This window comes from Pogoniulus pusillus, chromosome 15 (genome assembly GCF_015220805.1).
Source record: "Pogoniulus pusillus isolate bPogPus1 chromosome 15, bPogPus1.pri, whole genome shotgun sequence".
Lineage (NCBI taxonomy): Eukaryota > Metazoa > Chordata > Aves > Piciformes > Lybiidae > Pogoniulus > Pogoniulus pusillus.
Genome location: NC_087278.1, coordinates 27868199 through 27887659, shown reverse-complemented (window position 1 = coordinate 27887659; position 19461 = coordinate 27868199). Strand labels below are relative to the sequence as shown.

General features: G+C 41.8%; 2 protein-coding genes across 5 annotated transcripts in view; one reads left to right on the top strand and one right to left on the bottom strand.

The window, feature by feature from the left end:
* The first annotated feature begins 284 nt into the window (after positions 1-284).
* Positions 285-17635, top strand: PYROXD1 (pyridine nucleotide-disulphide oxidoreductase domain 1). Of its 4 annotated transcripts, none has more exons than XM_064155995.1 (12): positions 285-446; positions 2935-3015; positions 4511-4630; positions 7383-7511; positions 9271-9344; positions 10059-10219; positions 11074-11174; positions 13517-13646; positions 14664-14776; positions 15547-15669; positions 16415-16552; positions 17048-17635. In XM_064155995.1, the coding sequence occupies exons 1-12, from the start codon at positions 435-437 to the stop codon at positions 17294-17296; spliced, it is 1431 nt and encodes a 476-aa protein (XP_064012065.1). In that variant the 5' UTR covers positions 285-434; the 3' UTR covers positions 17297-17635. The 4 variants fall into 4 exon arrangements, with proteins under 4 accessions (XP_064012065.1, XP_064012064.1, XP_064012067.1 ...); XM_064155994.1 differs by having other exon boundaries at positions 285-499; XM_064155996.1 differs by lacking the exon at positions 285-446 and adding an exon at positions 644-719.
* The window catches only part of RECQL (RecQ like helicase), a 34855-nt gene continuing 31016 nt past the window's right edge, over positions 15623-19461 (bottom strand). The window contains exon 16 of the transcript XR_010305060.1: positions 15623-15705. The gene's annotated coding sequence lies outside the window, so the exon portion shown is untranslated. The remainder of the gene's footprint in view (positions 15706-19461) is intronic.

The following is a 19461-nucleotide window of genomic DNA, read 5'->3' as shown; positions in this document are numbered from 1 at the left end:
TGGTTTTATAATTATCTTTTCCTCCATGAGAAAAAAAAAAAAACGGATCAAAGATCAGTTTTAGAATGAAAACTGTACTTAGCAATACGCTGAAAACTCTTAAATCAGATGGCAAAAGCGTCAACTAATTTTGAGCAGTCCATACCAGACCACGGGCACTGCTGGACAGCTTTATCAGTTTATTTAGAGGGGGCTTCGTGGGGGAGGAGCGAGGGGCGACACCCTCACTCTGTTCCGGACGTCGCGGCCAAGGAGCGCCGCCACCGGAGAAATTTTGGGCGCTAGAACTCGCCGTAGGCGGGGTGCTGCCGCCTCCTTCCGCGATCTGTCGTGGACGTGACGATGAGAAATTGCCTCCGTAGGGAGAAACGAGTTTTGTTCCCATCGTCAGCCGACGCGCTCGGGAGCACACGGGGAAATGACGACTGCCCCCGATGTTACGCGATGTAGGTTCGTGGTAGTGGGCGGAGGAATCGCAGGGGTTACCTGCGCGGAGAAGGTATGACCGCAGGACCCCGGATCGGCTTGCACATGCGCGCTCACTCCTCCAGCCTCTGGGGACCCTCTCCGGTGTGTTTGGCTTTGGCCATGGGCAGCAGTTTCGGTCGCCCCTATCTCGGCTACGGCTGGGGCGGACGGGGTCACTTCAGTCCTTAAGGCCGGAGTTTGAGCCTTGGACTCACGGAGGAGGCTTTCCGGCCTTGTGGCGTTATCGTAACGTAAGGGTGTACGCAGGCTGATACAGCAGTTGCGTGAATATTCTTGTTTTATACAGTAACTGGACATTCTGCTCGTCTCTCCCAGGTTTTTGCAGATGTCTTGTATCTCTTAAAACCCAACCAACCAACGGGAAAGACAAACTCAAACAAAATCAACCCCAGGGAAACAGTGCTGTAATGTAACAGTATTTACCTCTCTATAAATATTTCTGAAGGGGTCGAAACTGTGTAACCTGACAAGAATTTGTTGTCGCTTCATAAAAAGGAGGTGGCATTCTGTGTGCTAGTGGAGAGGTCAGATGTGAAGGAGCACTGTGTGCATTACCGTCCCTTACCGCCGTAGCTGTAGGCTGTTCTGCAGCTGAAGCGAAAGATGATAGTGTTACTGCAAATCTCGAATTCAAACTCACTAAGGCTGGTTTGAAGGTTTTGGGGAGCAAAAAGGCTTTTTTTTATGTCTGGGTGCATTTCGCAAAGTTCCTGCATGGCAAGCAGGGTCTGGATATGGCTTTATGAAACACACAGCAAAACATACTCATTGCTTTGCCCAGAAATCTCTAACATATTCTTTAGTCTTTCAGAGCTTATGCTAATATATGCAAATACCTCTTTGTCATGTGCACGCCCATCCTCTGGCAATTTTCAGGAAGGGACTTCAAGAAAAATGCCCTTGACTTCTCCCTCTGATGTTCTTCATAAGTCTGCTTGCTAGTTGACCCTGAGGCTCGTTCATTGTCAGAGATGTGGACTCTTTAGTGAAAGTCTCATTTATGACACTGTATAAACCACACACAGAACAAAATACAAAAAATATTGATACTATTCTTTATGGAAGTGGTTCTGCCATTTGTTAGTTTGAGGTTTTTTCCCATTTATTTGTAGTTAATGTAATACACGGTCACTGACACTACAGACACTTAAATGCTATATTAGTATGTGTAACCACTGAAAAGTCAATTAAATTGTTCACGTACATAAGACTTCTATATCATTTTGTACTTGCAAGAATATAGTTTCAGTGAGTATTTAATGTTCCCAAAGACTTTGCTTTACTGGTTATATTTTAGAATTTTATTAAATGACTACAATGCTGCTTCACAGTGCAGTTATTTCCAGTATATACTGGATATCTGTAATCTTTTACGATTGCTCTGAAGGGACTAAAACCTATTATTTTCTTTAAAACGTTTTCTACTGTATTAGTGACATGGAGTTTTGGCTTGGTTTTGGGTCTCTAGCTTGGAGAAGAGGAGCCTGAGGGGTGAGTTCGTGTTTGTAAAGATGTGAAGGCTGAGTACTAGGAGGATGGAGCCAGGCTCTACTCAGTGGTATCCAGTGATAGGACAAGGGGCAACGGGTGCAAGCTGGAGCAGAGTTCCAAGTGAACATAAAGTTAAAACTTTTCAGTGTGAGAGTTACGTGAGAAGCTGCCCAGAGAGGTTGTGGACCGTCATTCTCTGGAGACATTCAAAACCTGCCTGGATGCATTCCTGTGTGACCAACTCTAGGTGATCCTGCTATGACAGCAGGCTTGGACTGAATGATCTTTTAAGGTCCCTTCCAACCCCTGACATTCTGTGATTCTGTGATTTGTTTTCTTCCAAAGCTCACAGCTCCTTGCCGCTGTTAATTCACACCTCTTATGCTCTTTCCTTTCTCTCACCTTTATATTTTTCCTGGAAAACCCAGATCAGATTGTTACATGATGGCAGAGCCTTGTCTTATCTTTCAGAACTGCAGGAAGTATTTAGCTGTGTGCTTGGTAGAACTCTGAAAATGGTAATGAATGTATTGGTTTACTAAACGTTTTAAATAGTCAATAGGAATTAGTATTTCCTCTGCCAGAATGAAATCTGTGAACAATTAGCCACTGCTCTGCAATAAACAAGGTGTCCAGCAACTGTGTGTCTCCAGAAATCTCATGATCTTAGTCTTCCTACAGTTGAGGTGAGAATAGTCTTGTCAGTAGCCATTTACACCATAGCTGCAATTGTTGAAGATACATTTGTGAATGAAATGACATCTTGACTCAGCAGATTCTGTTCATTTTCAGTAATTATCAGATTTAATAATCTTGAAGTAGAGGTTATCTAGTAGGATTCTAAAAAACTAATATAGTAAGACCTATTACTTTTCAGCAATAATTTTATTAAGTCTTAAGTGAAAAGCTATTGATAAGTGTATTCTCTCATCATATTTTCTGCTTCTTTACCAGCTGGCTATGGACTTCCCATCAGAAAACATTTTTTTAATAACAGCTTCTCCAGTTATAAAAGCTGTAACAAACTTCAAACAGGTAAGATCCACTTAATTTTTCTTATAGTAAAACCTCTTCAGAAGTTTGTAAATGTACCCTAGAACCTAATCTTGAAAATGCTTAGGATTTTGAAATTGTGTTCACATTACTGTGACTGCAGTGGTGTGTTAGTAGGACTGATGAGATATTATCACAGAATGGTAGGGGTTGGAGATCGTTGAGTCCAACCACCCTGCCAAGGCAGGGTCACCTAGAGAAGGTCACACAGGAATATGTCCAGGTGGATTTTGAATATCTCCAGAGATGGAGACCCCACCACCTCCCTGCACAGCCTGTTCTAGTGCTCTGACATTCTTAAAGAATTTCCTTCTCATGTTTAGGTGGATCTTCTGATGTTTAATTTTGTGCCCATTACCCCTTGTCTGGGCATCACTGAAAAAAGACTGGTCCCATCCTCCTGACATCTACCATTGAAGTACTGATCGCTGTTGATGAGATCTCCCCTCACTTTGCTCTTTTCCAAACTCAAAAGTTCTGTCAGGTGCCTCATAAGGGAGATGTTCCAGTTCCTTCAGCATCTTTGTAGCACTCTGCTGTATCCTCTTCAGCAAGTCACTGTCCTTCTTGAACTAGGGAGCCTAGAATTGGACACAATATTCCAGATGGGGCTTGACCAGGGCAGAGTAGAGGGGAAGGAGAACCTCCTTCGACCTGCTGGCCACACCCCAGGATGCTATTGGCCTTCTTGGCCACAAGGGCCCATTGCTAGCTTATGGTCATGTTGTCTGTCAGGACTCCTGAATTCTTTTCCTCAAAGCTGCTTTTTCTGAAAGACTAATTAAAAGATACTGAAAATAGAATTGAAAAAGATCCCCAAAAAATTATTTCCAGTGGCAGCTTGCTTTTCATCTTGCTGAACACAGGGCATGGTCTTTTAGGTTTGCAGTGATTACATAGTGTTTCACCTCATGTATTATACATGGGTGAGAATAGCATGCTCAAGCAACCTTTCCACGCTGCTGAAAATCAACAGAATGTTATGTCTCAGCAGGAAGTTTATGAGCTTTCTGAAATCCTTCTACCTGTCAAGTTTGTGAACAAAAGCCTTGCAGAGTGTTAAAAGTGTTCCTGGATTTTAATGAACAGGAATTAAAGATTATAATATAGTGCTGCCAAAATTAATTGCTGTGTTCTAACTGCATAGTAGCCTAAGGCAGGAAACAAGTACCTGGGCTGAATGCAGAACTTCAGTATTTTTTAATCCCATTACAAAAATCCCAAATCCTGATTCCTGAGAATTAACAGCATCAACAGAGATGGCAGAAAACTACAAGCAAGTGCACATGGATAAACTCAGACCTAAGTCTGTGCTTTAACACCAGAACTCTTCTTCCAAGGCCTATGAGACCTTAGCTTATTCACAGTGGTCCATTTTTCCTTCATTGCATTCCAACTAAAAAAAAGAAAAAAGAATAAAATATCTAAGAGACAGATAAATTATTACTCGTTTTAAATACCTCTCTTCTTCTTATAGGTCTCCAAAACACTTGAGGACTTTGATGTAGAAGAGCAACCAAGTTCTCTATTAGAAAAACGATATCCCAATATTAAAGTTATACAGTCTGGAGTAAAACAATTGAGAAGTGATGAACATGTAAGGAAATTCTTTCTTTTTTTACTTTTATGTATTTTTTCCAAATGATTTATTAAAAAAATAATCTAAGGAGCAGATTAATGTTAGGGATGTCAAATTCTATTAAAGGACATTCTGGGTATTCAAGATAAGTTGCCAAATTACAAGAAAATACTTCCTAACTTTAATTGTATATATCACTTACATTGTTGTTCAAGCAGAGATATATATAGTGGGGGAAACTGTAGATTAAAAATTGCTTGTAAATTAAGATGCTAACTCTCTTCGATTGAAATTGTTGATGCCTTAGAGATACTACATTGAATACTTGATCGGAATAGCAGAAAAACCAGTCAATGAAACCAATCCTGTATATCTATATAGGTATCTGAACATTTTTTTAGCCCTTGATTGAAGACCTGTCAGACTCCTGAGTTACTCTGTGCTGCTACTGAGACCAAATATTAGAACTTCATGATAGAAAAATAAAAATCTTGAAGGAAGCAACATTTCCACCTTTTTATCTTTCTTTGTAGCAAGAAATAGGTTTCAAGTATGAGCACTGTACAGTATGTACAGATCCTTGTTAACATCTGCTTCCACTTAATGTATTATTTTTCACTTTGGCATGATCAGATTCACATTCAGACCCAAAACCTGGGTTTGCTCATTTTAAGTCACAGAGATACGATTCTGCTAATATTCTGGAATTCATTATATTCTTGTGTCATTCCTGTAATGGTGTTTTAGTTTAGGTTTCTCTCTGTGGAGGGCCGGACCCAGAGAGTGGTGGTGAATGGTGCCACATCCAGCTGGCAGCCAGTCACTAGTGGTGTCCCTCAGGGATCTGTGCTGGGCCCCATCCTCTTTAACATCTTCATAGATGATCTGGATGAGGGCATCGAGTCAGTCATCAGCAAGTTTGCAGATGACACTAAGCTGGGGGCAGATGTGACTGAGTTGAAGGGCAGAAGGGCTCTGCAGTGGGACCTTGACCACCTGGACAGATGGGCAGAGGCCAATGGGATGGGGTTCAATAGCTCCAAGTGCAGGGTGCTCCACTTTGGCTACAACAACCCCATGCAGAGATACAGGCTGGGGTTGGAGTGGCTGAGAGCAGCCAAACAGAGAGGGATCTGGGGGTACTGATTGATACCCACCTGAACATGAGCCAGCAGTGTGCCCAGGTGGCCAAGAGAGCCAGTGGCATCCTGGCCTGCATCAGGAATGGTGTGGTCAGCAGGAGCAGGGAGGTCATTCTGCCCCTGTACTCTGCACTGGTTAGACCACACCTTGAGTACTGTGTTCAGTTCTGGGCCCCCAGTTTAGAAGGGACATTGAGATGCTTGAGCGTGTCCAGAGAAGGGCAACGAGGCTGGGGAGAGGCCTCGAGCACAAGCCCTACGAGGAGAGGCTGAGAGAGCTGGGATTGTTTAGCCTGGAGAAGAGGAGGCTCAGGGGTGACCTTATTGCTGTCTACAACTACCTGAGGGGTGGCTGTGGCCAGGAGGAGCTTGCTCTCTTCTCTCAGGTGGCCAGCTCCAGAACGAGAGGACACAGCCTCAAGCTGCGCCAGGGGAAATTTAGGCTGGAGGTGAGGAGAAAGTTCTTCACTGAGAGAGTCATTGGACACTGGAATGGGCTGCCCGGGGAGGTGGTGGAGTCGCCATCCCTGGAGCTGTTCAAGGCAAGATTGGACGTGGCACTTGGTGCCATGGTCTGGCCTTGAGCTCTGTGGTAAAGGGTTGGACTTGATGATCTGTGAGGTCTCTTCCTACCCTGATAATACTGCGATACTGTGATACTGTGACATAAGTATGTCACATGTATGGAAAGCTGTGGGAATGCAAGGTGAGAAGGAATAATAACAAGCAAATGGAGCACTTCAACCTTGGTTCCCACAGCTGCAGAACACCTTATCTGGGGAAAGAACAGATAAGTGGGGATCTAGTTAATGAGAAAAACAGAGTGCGGTGTATGTAAAAGACTGGGTTGTTCTTGCCTAATTATGCTAATGTGTAGATGTGTGCTCTATGCTCAAGACTATATAATTGGAGTCAGTACGAACAATAAAGGTGTCCAGTAGAATTCACATTGAATCGTGCGGAGTCCATGTGGCATTGCTCTGATCATACTGGTTTCTATAGGCTTTGCCTGCATTCTCCTGCAAACTGCTACAGAGAACCACTATTAACTATTTCCACTATATAGTGCAAAACCACTGTAAACTAATTTGCACTATATGGAAAGTCACTATAAACTATCTAGTTTCTAGTTTAGAAAACAAGCAGTAAGGTTGTGAAAGTATTAAAATGCAAGTATTACATGTTTCACAAGGATGTAGCTTGTGCAGCGCCTGCCTGTCTTCTTTGGTGAAGCATGGAATTTGTAGTCTTTCTGAAGGGTATTTTAGCCTGTGCCTAGTTAGCACAGATCTATTGTTGTTGAAATGTTTGGCATGAGATTTTTAATTGCTAAGGTATAGTAGTAGTGTAGAGGTTTGCATCCGTGAATGGAGTGGGGCACAGCTAGTGAGTAGAGAGTGCCATCATGTGGCAGTCTTCATGTCATCTGCCTTTGTGTGCACTGTGTCAGTCGTATGTCATATACTTAGGCTTGTAAGTAACGCAAATAAACGACAGTCAGTGACGGCTTGCTTTTTAAGTAGCCTGTTACAGCTTTTAATATCTGCCAAACACTGTGACGTAAAAGAAGAAAAAAGCTGATGTTCTCGTAGATGTCTTCAATAGTTTTGTCTCTTAATTTTTAACAGGAAGTTCTCACTGAAGATGGTAAAGAATATATATATGAAAAACTTTGCTTGTGTGCTGGAGCAAAACCAAAATTAATTTTGGAAGGAAATCCGTATGTATTAGGAATCCGGGATACTGACAGTGCAGAGGTAAATATGTTTTGAACTTAGTATTCTATTATTTATTCTATTTATTAGTAGAATGTTAAGTGTATAATATTCTTGCTTTTGATGCAAAATACTAAATATGATTGTTGAGTGAAATGGAGAAGCATGAGATTACATTTGTTATTATATATCCTTAAATAGGAACTCATTTAGTAGCAGAGAATGAGCCTTAAAATGCCATTAAATAAACTAGTCAGTCTATGAAGTTTATAGCTAGCCCTAAAATGATAATCTAGAATAAATTATATTCTTCTGAATATATATTCTGAAAATATAAACATGAAGTAGACTCCACCATGAGAAGTTGTATCTGGTACAGGGTACAAAGGGCCGCTTCCTACAGTTAAAAGCTACTGAAGGACTTTTTTCTGTTTCTACCTTATCTTTTCCTCATCTTACAGAAAGAGGTACAGTTATAGTCAAAGATACTGAGAAATTTTCACGTGAGCAGTGACTTAACAGACTAGAGCTCCAGCTTGGAAGTAGAAAGTGAGATTTTGCTGCTGTGAAGTCTCCAGAGTTAGATGAGGCATGGTAAAAGTGAACCCTGCTTCTCCATAACATAAGAACTGTAATTCACCAAATTGAATTTAAACTTGGGGATAAACAAGGAGTTACTTTTTCAAGCAAACTGAAGCGAAACCATGAAATTGTTGTGGATGTTAAAATTTTACCTGAATTTAAAAAAAAAAAAAGGGAAGAAATAAACACACCAAATAATATAGCTTTTGATAAATTTGTCATGTCTGAATTGAAGAGAAAGAACACACCTGAGCAGTGTTCCTGGACAGCATTGTCATGCGTGTGTTGCTTTCTGGATGAGCATCCACTGTTGGCCATTGGGAAAGAGCAGACTGACAGCAGGCTATCACTTGTCAAAATAGCTGTAGAACGTTGAACGAGGCTGAAAATCCTTGTTTCTTTTTGTTTGTTTTTAACGGTGATTGGTTGCATTCGCTACTCCCCTTTGATGCAACTTCAGTGTCCTACTTTGAAAGGATTAAAGCACTACAGTTTTCCTGCTCTTTAGGATCTCTAAAACAATTAGTCAGGTAAACTGAAAGTGTGGATGAACAGAGTTGCAATAGCTGGTCTGATTGTCATGGTTCTTGATTTGTTTGAAAGCAGATCCTTGAGGTGGTTATACTACGATCTAAAAATGCTGTCATGGCTGTATTTTGTTGGTTGGTTGTTTTTCTCACCATTAAGACAGAATTTAGATGACATTTGGAGACTTGCTTCTTTCAAAAAGTTTTTTGCACAAATTAGGATTGGTTCTCAGATTTGCTACAAGTCATTATTTTTTACATTCCTGATTTCTGATCAGCAGTTTGACACCTCAATTTCTGTACCTTTGCCTTTTTGACTTCACACAAATTCCTGTGAAAGTTATGCAAGCTGTGATAAAACTGGATTCATAGATACCACAATGCTAATGGGCTCTAGTAAAGAGAAAGTCTCCTGGATTATATTAGCACTCTCTTGAATTGGCTTAAATGTAGTTACTTAACTTCTGTCTCAGTTGAGGTCTTGTAAGGCTGTATCAATAACTCATCCCTTTATGCAGCTCTCGTTAGCATCTGTAACAGACCCTAGCATAAGTAAATGTGTGTTGTTAGTCTGAGAAAATCAAAGAAAGAAGACTAAAAGGTAAGAAAATACTGAAAAGGATATAGTTGATGAGTGCGAAGGAAGATAGGATCTAAGTTGTTTCACTTTCTTTACTTTTTTTTTAATGCAGGCTTTTCAGAAGAATTTGGCTCAAGCTGAGAGGATAGTAGTAGTAGGAAATGGTGGGATTGCACTTGAGTTAGTGTAAGTATACAACTAAGTCTTTAAGGTACAGATGTAAATAGAATATTTAACAATGCAATGCTAAGTCTAGTGTGCATGACTTTGGGAGAAGGTTCACATACAAAATTGTAGCTTTAAGGCATTCAGTTGGAAAATTGATTAAAAAACCTTTTTTTATAGTACAGTGGTGCTTACTGATGCATCAGAAGAAGCTCTGACACATAAACATCAAGGACATGCAGTCGGCTAGATTACAGAACCGCCTGTACTATGCAATTATATGGTCTTTGTTGGCATTACAGGCATTAACTTTTTCACTTGCAGAGTTGTCCTCTGCATGGCTCTACTAGTTCATCTACCAGGTAGTGTGAATAAGATCCAGATGCTTGTTCTTGTGGGCAAACTGGCTAAAATGCATGTTGTTGTGGAGAGCAGGAAATAGTATTATAATTTTGATCTGTCTTCTCTCATCCTCCTACCCCAGTTCAGTCATGGTTGTGCTGGTGAGAAATTATGACCTTTCTGCTTGAAGAGGTGTTTGGTTTTGTTTGTTTGTTTTAATGGGTTCCTGATATAAATATTTAGAAGCAGTAGTGAATTTGCTAGGTTTAAAAATAGTAGATTTTATATTTCTAGCTTTTGGAATGAAACCTGGCATGCTTCCAGTTGTGTTGCTAAGAGTCAGAATCCTTTTCATATAGTCTATCACTTCATGCACTGTTTAAATATCCACAGGTATGAAATTCAAGGCTGTGAAGTAATCTGGGCTATCAAAGACAAAGCCATTGGGAACACTTTTTTTGATGCAGGAGCGGCTGAATTTCTTATTCCAAAGCTCACTGCTGTAAACCAGGAGACTCCAATTGAATGTAAAAGAACCAAGTATACAATGGAAGGTATGATGGTTTAGTTTCCTAATGCTGCAGCATTAGGAAATTAAATATTAAAGGTAGTTCTGAGACCAGTTAATTTAGCAGGCCGTAAAGGGTGTTTGTTATTACCATCAATAGCATTTCATTCTTTAACAAAAATAGAAAAAGGTGATCAAAAAATCCATCCAGAATGTCTGTAGATGCCTGACAGCATGTAACACAGTACCTACAGATGACAAACAATGTGCTTGTCTTTGTAGCTGTGCCAGGTTTACATTACATTCCCTGTATTCCACCTACTGAAAAACTTGTATTTTATGTAATATTTTAATGTTTTATCTGACATCATGAAGGACTTCTGTAATAACTTACTGGAAGACCAGATGAAACCTCAAAGGACATTATTACAGATGCAGTGAAACTGCAGTTTCAGTAACAACAGCTAGCTAGAAATGCATGAACAAACAGTACACAGATTTATGACCAAAGTAATAACAAAAAGAGAAGCATAGTTCTAGACTTGAGGTTGGAAGAATAAATTGCAAAAATAGTCAGCCTAAACATCACAAAATGGCACACATAGTTCTTCATTTGCGTCATTCTGTGCTTAGAATTTGCACTGATAGTAAGCAGCTGGGTCTGTAGTGGCATGCTTTTTTCAGAGATGAGTGAAGTAATGAAATGCATAAAGTTAAAAGGTGTTTAAAAATACTGGCTTGGAGCTGATTTGTCTGCAAATCAATGGTTTTGGGAAATACACACTTTTATCTTCCCTTTGGGCAAGCATATCTGTTTCTCTTAATTGAGTCTGTGTTCTGAATTCTGCAGGAAATTAAGGATGCACTCTAAATCTGACACTCTTTCTCTCTTTCCTTCAGGAAATTATGAAAAAGAGAGGCCTATAGCAGCACCTGACAAACTGGGCAGTGCCTTAGGCCCTGACTGGCATGAGGGCTTAGATCTGAAAGGGACTAAAGAGGTACAGTGATAATCCTGTGTACACATTTGTTTAAATGTTGATTTAAGTGGGTAAGGTTGAGAGAACTTGAAATGTCACATTCAGGATTATTATACCCCCCCCCGGAAAAAAAAAAAAGTTTAAACCGATTCTCCTGTCAGAATTAAACAGGAAAAGACATTAAAACACAAAATAATTTTCTGCTTCAGGAAAAAGGAGGCTAATCAATTCCACTGGCAAGGCTCTTTGGACTGTAACACAAATGTGTCTAACCAGAAACAGTGGTGCTTTGTTGGGTTGATTTTAGCTGCCATATCTATAAAAAATAAAGTACAGTAGGATTTGTACAAAGGTACAGAGAACATCAGTCTCATCATAGAAGATAATAAAATGCAAAAATCAGTGGTGGATATGAGCATTGTGAAGAGTTTCATTAAAGCAAAAATCCTAACAATTCATAGTTTTATTATCAAGTTTTCATTTCTAAGCTGGTAGGGGTCTATATCAGTTGAAAAAAAAGACCTTTCAAACATGGTCAGCCCTAAATTTGGCAGAAGGGCTTTAAATACCAATAAAGGATGTTCAGGATATTCAGCAGATTAACAGAAGGTGTTTTGGTTGTTGAAGGTTGTGGAAATGTTTGTGTAGTGGAGAATGAAATAAGGTCAAGGCATGAACCAACAAAAAAGAGAAACGAGTAACTTCCCAATTCAAGCTCAGAATAGCAGAGATTGAAATATGGGGTGGTGGATCAAGATATATCTTCTTTTTACAGCATTTAGAACATAAACTTACTCTGACCATAATGTAATTTTTGATAGAGAAATGAAGGATTTGAAATCCTGAAAGGTAGTGGAAAAGATAAGTTTACTTATAAGTTCTGAATTCTCTTCCTGTAAACTCAGGAATCATAGAATCAGTCAGGGTTGGAAGGAACCACAAGGATCATCTAGTTCTAACCCCTCTGCCATGCCCAGAGACACTCTACCCTAGATCAGGCTGGCCAGACCCCCATCGAGCCTGGCCTTAAACACCTTCAAGAACAGGGCCTCAACCACCGCCCTGGGCAACCCTTTCCAGGCTCTCACCACTCTCATGCTGAAGAACTTCCTCCTCACGTCCAGCCTGAACCTACCCATCTCCAGCTTCGCTGTATTCCTCCTAGTCCTGTCACTCCCTGATACTCTGAAAAGTCCTCCCCAGCTTTTTCGTAGGCCCCCTTCAGATACTGAGAGGCCACAAGACGGTCACCTTGGAGCCTCCTCTTCAGGCTGAACAGCCCCAACTCTTTCAGCCTGTCATCATAGGAGAGGTGCTCCAGCCCTCTGATCAACCCAGTGGCCCTTCTCTGGACACGCTCCAGCACGTCCACATCCTTCTTGTAATGGGGGCTCCAGAACTGGATGCAGTACTCAGGTGGGGTCTGAACAGAGCAGAGTAGAGGGGGAGAATCACCTCCCTTTACCTGCCTCGCCACACTTCTCCTGATGGAGAACCAGGATCCAGTTGTCTCTCTGGGCTGCACGTGCACACTGTTGGTTCATGTTGAGCTTCTCATCCACCAGCACCCTCAAGTCCCTCTCCTCAGGGCTGCTCTCCAGCCAGACACTGCCCAGCCTGGATTTGTGCTTGGGATTGCCTTGACCCAGATGCAGGACCTTGCACTTGGTCCTCTTGAACTTCATGTGGCTGGCTTGTGCCCACCTCTCCAGCCTGTCAAGGTTCTGCTGGATGGCATCCCTTCCCCCTAGCATGTCTGCTGCACCACACAGCTTGGTGTGGTCAGCAAACCTGCTGAGGGTGCACTCAGTGCCACTGTCCATGTCACCGACAAAGATGTTAAACAAGACTGGTCACAGGACTGATCCCTGAGGGACTCTGCTTTTCACTGGCCTCCACTTGGACATGGACCCATTGACAGCCACTCTTTGGGTGCGGCCATCAAGCCAGTTCTTTATCCATCTAGTGGTCCACCCATCAAACCCCATGTTTCACCAGCTTGGAGACCAGGATGTGGTGCGGGACAGTGTCAAAGGCCTTGCATGGGTCCAGGTAAATGACATCATTTGCTCACCCCTCATCTATTAATGTCGTGACCTGTTCATAGAAGGCTACTAGGTTTCTCAGACAGGATTTGCCTGGAGGACTTGAATATCCAGACTGTCCTGGAATTTCAGGGACTATGTGCTGAAAAAGCAGGTAAATTGCCACTTGCTGTTTTGAGATCTGTGCCACAAAAGGAAAACGAGCTTGGCTGATGAGTTGGAACAGGGGGGAGGGTTTAGTAAGTGAAGATATCCTTGCTATTAAAAATATTATTATTGTAAACTGTTAAGTTTAAAATGCTGTCAATCCTTCTTTAGTTTTCTCATAAAGTGCATATCGAAATCCTGTGTGAAGTAAAGAAAATACACTTGCAACAAGAATTTCTACAACTGCAGCAGACCTCTTTGACTTTTCCTAAGGAAGAGAAAAATGCAAAACCAGATGAGGGTAGGTAGCAATGCTGATTAGAAGTAACATGTTGAAGATAAAGCAGTGCATCTGGAGCACTTTTGATCTTGTTTCCTGGTTTAGAGTAAGCAGAGATTTGGAAAAGAAATCCTTTCTTTCTAGAAATTAACTGGACCTTGATCAGTTTATAGTAGTTGAGAGTGTGATTTATGGGCTGCAATTAAATTACACAATGTTATGAGTCACCCTTTTCCCAGTCACTTAAATCTTGTATACAGGATATTCCCTCCTTGTGGTAGGCTAATAAAATAATTTGTTAATAGTGAAGTTAAATAGAAACAAAAACATTTAGTGTCAAAACTGAAGTAATCCTTCAAAGAAAGTAGAAGAAAATATTGTCTTTCATAAATAGTTGTATCTGAATTTCACTGAATGAAAATTAGTATTTAAAGTACTGTTTTAATAGACAGTTACTTCCAGCGTAACATCCTTGGAAGTCAAATTTTTGATCATAGAATGGATCAGATTGGAAGTAACCTAAGAGATCATCTACTCCAACCTCCCCACCCATGGGCAGGGATGCCTCACAAGTAGACTCATCTGACCTGACCTTGAACATCCCCAAGGAGAGGGCATTCGTAACCTCCCTGGGCAGCCTGTTCCAGAATATTTTTGCTTTCATGGCATTTCCTGTGCATCTGTAAATTTACATGTAAAAGAACGTTTTGCAATTACGTATTTCAGAGAACATCCAACAGGTCTGAAGCAGTGGCAGGACATGTTATTTTCCCCCTACAAATAAGGGTTAATAGCAGGACATGGGGCCAAGCTCCAAAATCTGATGTTTTACTGGTCTCGGAGTGAAGGTAAGGAATGTGATAGGTACCCTCTGATTATTTTCCATTTCTTCTTTTGTAATTTTTATTTTTTCCCTACCTAATCAGTTAGATAATTCAAAATAATCTTTTTTATTTAATATCTTGGTTATTAAACATATAACAATATCAAGAACTCCTGTTAATTACATTCTTAGGGCAAAATTTTCCCCTTTTTCAGTTCTGTGGCCTGTATACGTGGAATTAACTAATGGAAAAATTTATGGATGCAATTTCATTGTCAGTGCAACTGGAGTCATGCCAAATGTGAAACCATTTCTTGATGGTAATGATGTAAGTAACTGATTTCTTTCAGCATTGTTCTTTAGGTCAGGTGAAATGAGTTTGTTCAGCTGATCTATGTTTTCATTCTGACATGAAACATCTGTACAGCATTTCAAAATAAGGCAAATATGGCCTCGCCTGGAGTACTGCATCCAGCTCTGCTGCTCTCAGTACAAGAACAACATGGACCTCATGGAGTGGACCCAGAGGAGGGCCACAAAGATGATCAGGAGGCTGGAGCACCTCTGTTATGAGGACAGGCTGAGGGAGCTGGGGTTGTTCAGCCTGGAGAGGAGAAGGCTCCAGGGAGACCTAATAGCAGCCTTCTAGTACCTGAAGGGGACCTTCAAGAAGGCTGCAGAGGCACTATTTACAAAGGCCTGCAGTGAAAGGACAAGAAGCAACAGTTTGAAATGAGAGTTAGATTGGATGTTAGGAACAATGCATTACTATAAGGGTAGCAGAACACTGGAACAGGTTGCCCAGGGAAGTAGTTGAGGCATTCAAGGTCAGGCTTGACAGGGTTCTGGGGAGCCTGATCTAGTTGAGGATGTCCCTGCTTATGGCTGGGCAGTTGGACTAGATAACCATTGGAGGTCCCTTCCAACCCAAACCATTCTATGATTCCAGGTTTTGATTAAGCAGAATAGTGAATTTACTAAATTTTCTTAGAAGTCTGCCCTTATAAAGTAACAAATGAGGTAACTGCTTAACACAGATGGAGTTGAATTACTTAAAATGATTATTGTACTTACTGCTGATCTGTGCAAATACTTTAGTTTGCTGTAGGTGAAGATGGAGGTCTTAAAGTAGATAAACACATGCGCACATCTCTGCCAGATATATATGCAGCTGGAGATATCTGCACAGCGTCGTGGGAACCTAGTCCAGTGTGGCATCAGGTAAATCAAATTGTAGTGGCTCAGCAGTGGTCTGATCTACAAAGCAAATCATGCACTGTTGCAGAGGCAGGAGAGAAAGAAGTGTCACTTGAGGCAGAAACTGCTAAACAACTCTGGAAGCTTCAACAGAGGATGGAACGGGTGCAGAGGAGGGCCACAAAAATGATCAGGGGGTTGGAACACCTCTGCTACAAGGACAGGCTGAGGGAGCTGGGGTTGTTCAGCCTGGAGAAAAGAAGACTCCAGGCAGACCAAACAGCAGTCTTCCACTACCTAAAGGGGCCTAGGAGGCGGCAGCAGAGAGGCTGTTTCCAAAAGCCTGCAGTGATAGGATGTGTGGAATGGTTTGAAATGAGAGAAAGGCAAATTTAGATTGGATGTTACTAACAAGTTCTTTGCCATGAGGGTGGTGGAACATTGCAACAGGTTGCCCAGGGAGGTAGTTGAGGCCTCATGCCTGGAGATCTTCAAGGTTCGGTTCAGCAAGGTTCTGGGCAGACTGATCTGGTGGAGAATGTCCCTGCTGACTGCCATGGGGTTGGACTAGATACCTACGGAGGACCAGTGCTAACTGTTCTGCAATTCCATAATCCTGGGTGTGTTGACAGCAGCCAGCTCCCTCTCTGGATGAAAGCTGAGTGCACTGCAAATCCATCGTATGCACCACAGAGAACAGCAAGTGTGGAGCATTACACACTGATACGGATCTGCTCTTGTAAAGGCTTCTGATGGTTTTTTTTTTCAGATGAGACTGTGGACTCAAGCCAGGCAGATGGGATGGTATGCAGCAAAATGCATGGCTGCAGATACTTTAGGGGAACCTATTGAGATGGATTTCTGCTTTGAACTGTTTGCTCACATCACAAAGTTTTTCAATTACAAGGTGAAGTCTAATGGTGTTAACCCATGGTGTAACAGGGGTTGCTGTCAGTATTCCCTCACTAATACTAAGCAGATACTTTAGTAGGAACTAAACAGTTTTCTCTGAGTAATAATCTTAGATTTTCTCCATTCATACTAATTTTGAATGCTGAAACTGAAGGGGAAAATAATCTTTATAGATATCTGACAGATTTTATTTGGTGACTGACAACTGCTCTGCTTTGCATCTTTGTATTGTGCTTTTCAGTAAATTTCTGATTGTGGATAAATTCCACATGTCTCAGCATGCTCTCTGGGTCATTACTGGGGCTTGTGAATGATACTTCAAGATGAGGATTTTAAATTCTGTTGTGGGTTTGCAAGCCAATGAAAGGAGAGAATATTCCACAGGGACAAAGAATTTCCGACTTGCATTAGTCTTTTAAAGCTTAGAACTGTCATCAGCAGAAATATTAAAAGCCACTGATGTGTGCTGTTTCTTTTTTTCTTCTGTTAGGTGGTGGTTTTGGGAAAATACAATGCTCAAGGCTTGGATTTAGACCATGAACTGTTACTGAGGTGTACCAAGGGACAAGAGTATGTTAAGGTGGTGATGCAGAATGGCCGAATGATGGGAGCTGTGCTGATTGGCGAAACAGACTTGGAAGAAACCTTTGAAAACTTAATTTTAAATCAAATGGACCTTTCAGCCTATGGTGAAGATCTCCTCAATCCAGATATTGATATAGAAGATTATTTTGATTGAATGGAACCCCATTTCCATTTTATATGACATTTTGATAGGGAATAATGTTTTATAAACCCATTCACTCAGGATTACCAGAAATGAGAGACAAATGCACTTCCTTGCTAAGATTTCATGTTGATCTTGTTAAGATAGTGGCTGGTAAACTCCATGTGGAAATGCACGAACAAAAGCAAGTGTATTAGTATTGGCAAAGAGGTTTCATCTACAGTAGGTGAGTCTATGAGAACAAAGCTGCAAAAGTCCTAGAAAGTAGCCTTCACAGTGCTGTTAAGACAGGAGTGCAGTCACCTGGGCAGCCTGCACTCTTTTAAAGTAAATAAAACATGTTCAATCCTGTGTCAGCCTCATAGCTCACTTCTTCCCCAAACCATAAGAGACTTCACCTGCCCTGGGTAGTAAAGTCCTGTTTCCCCAGGGCTCATTAACATGCAAGTTCCTCACATCAGCCAGTGAGCCAGGATGCCTTGGTGTGATGGTGCTGCCTTTACCTGCTTCAAGCTACCTCCAGATTTGGGTGGTGTCAGTATTGGCTAGGATGGGAAGGCCCATGCTTCATAAACTCCTTGGATCAGGTCACCATTTAGAAGGTAGCCGTGCCATGTAGTACCACTCCACTAGCACCCTGCCACAGGTTTTCAAGACTCCAGTCTCAGCTAATCCTGTACCATCTCTGGAGAGAATACTCAGATTAACAGGGGCTACCTTTAGGACAGGACATTCAGAACTCTCCTTACCTGGAATGGGACCTGCAAATGTAAGATGAATGCTGTATCTATTTTGGGACTTTTGGTAAGATTATTTCTGAAATAAATGTATTTTCTCCCCAGCTTAGTACAGAACACAAAATCTTTGACATCTCATCCTGGCTTTAATTGCTTAGTTGATGTGCTAGTTTGAGAGGAATCCAGTACCAGCTCAACTGTTTGCCTCAGGGGTGGAAACACAGCTCAACCATCTGTCACTCAGTCACCCACAATGCACTGGAGAAAGGTAAAGCTCCAGAGCACATCCAGTACATCGACGACATCATTGTGTGGGGCCAAACTGCTGAGGAAGTCTTCGAGAAAGGTAACAGAATCATTGACATTCTGTTGCAAGCAGGTTTTGCCATTTAGAGAGACAAGGTCAAAGGACCTGCCAGAGAAATTCAGTTTCTGGGAGTGCAGTGGCAGGATGGTCGCCGTTACATTCCTCAGGATGTGATCAACAAAGTCTCCACCATGGCAGTTCCCACCAGTAAGAAGGACACGCTCTCTTTCTTGGGTGCAGTGGGATTTTGGAGACTACACATTCCTGGTTTCAGTCTGATTGTCAAACCTCTGCACGATGTGACTCATAAGAGAAACAATTTCGAGTGGGGACCTGAACAACAAGCAGCCTTTGATCAAATTAAGCGAGAAGTAGTCCATGCAGTGGGCTTGGGACCTGTGAGATCTGGTCCGGACATTAAGAACATTCTGTACACGGCTGCCGGTGACAATGTCCAACTTGGAGTCTTTGGCAGAGAGCTCCAAATGAGACACGTGGTTGTCCACTTGGTTTCTGGGGTCACAGCTACAGAGGTTCAGAGGCAAATTACACCCCAACAAAGGAAGAGATACTAGCAGCCTATGAAGGAGTGAAAGCAGCTTCTGAAGTGATTGGAACTGAGCCACAATTGCTTTTAGCTCCTAAATTGCCAGTTCTAAACTGGATGTTCACCACATCATGCCACAGATGCAACCTGGTCTAAGTGGATGGCTTTGCTAACCCAATGAGCACAAATGGGTAATTTCAATTGACCTGGTCTGGTGGAGGTGATCACCAACTGGCCGGAAGGCACAGACTGTACCAAACCTCCAGAGGAGAAAATAACCCATGCTGAAGAAGTTCCTCCCTATGGTGATCTCTCTGATCAGGAAAAGAACTATGCTTTGTTCACAGATGGTTCCTGTCATCTTGTTGGGAACAAATGAAGATGGAAGTCAGCAGTCTGGAGTCCTACCAGGCGACTTACTGAAGCAAGAGATGGAGAAGGTGAATCCAGTCAATTCGCTGAGGTAAAAGCTGCCCAGTTTGCTTTTGATGTGGCTGAACGTGAGAATTGGCCTCTACACCGACTCATGGATGGTAGCCAATGCTCTATGGGGTTAGCTAAAGGACTGGAAGAATGGTTGGCAGAG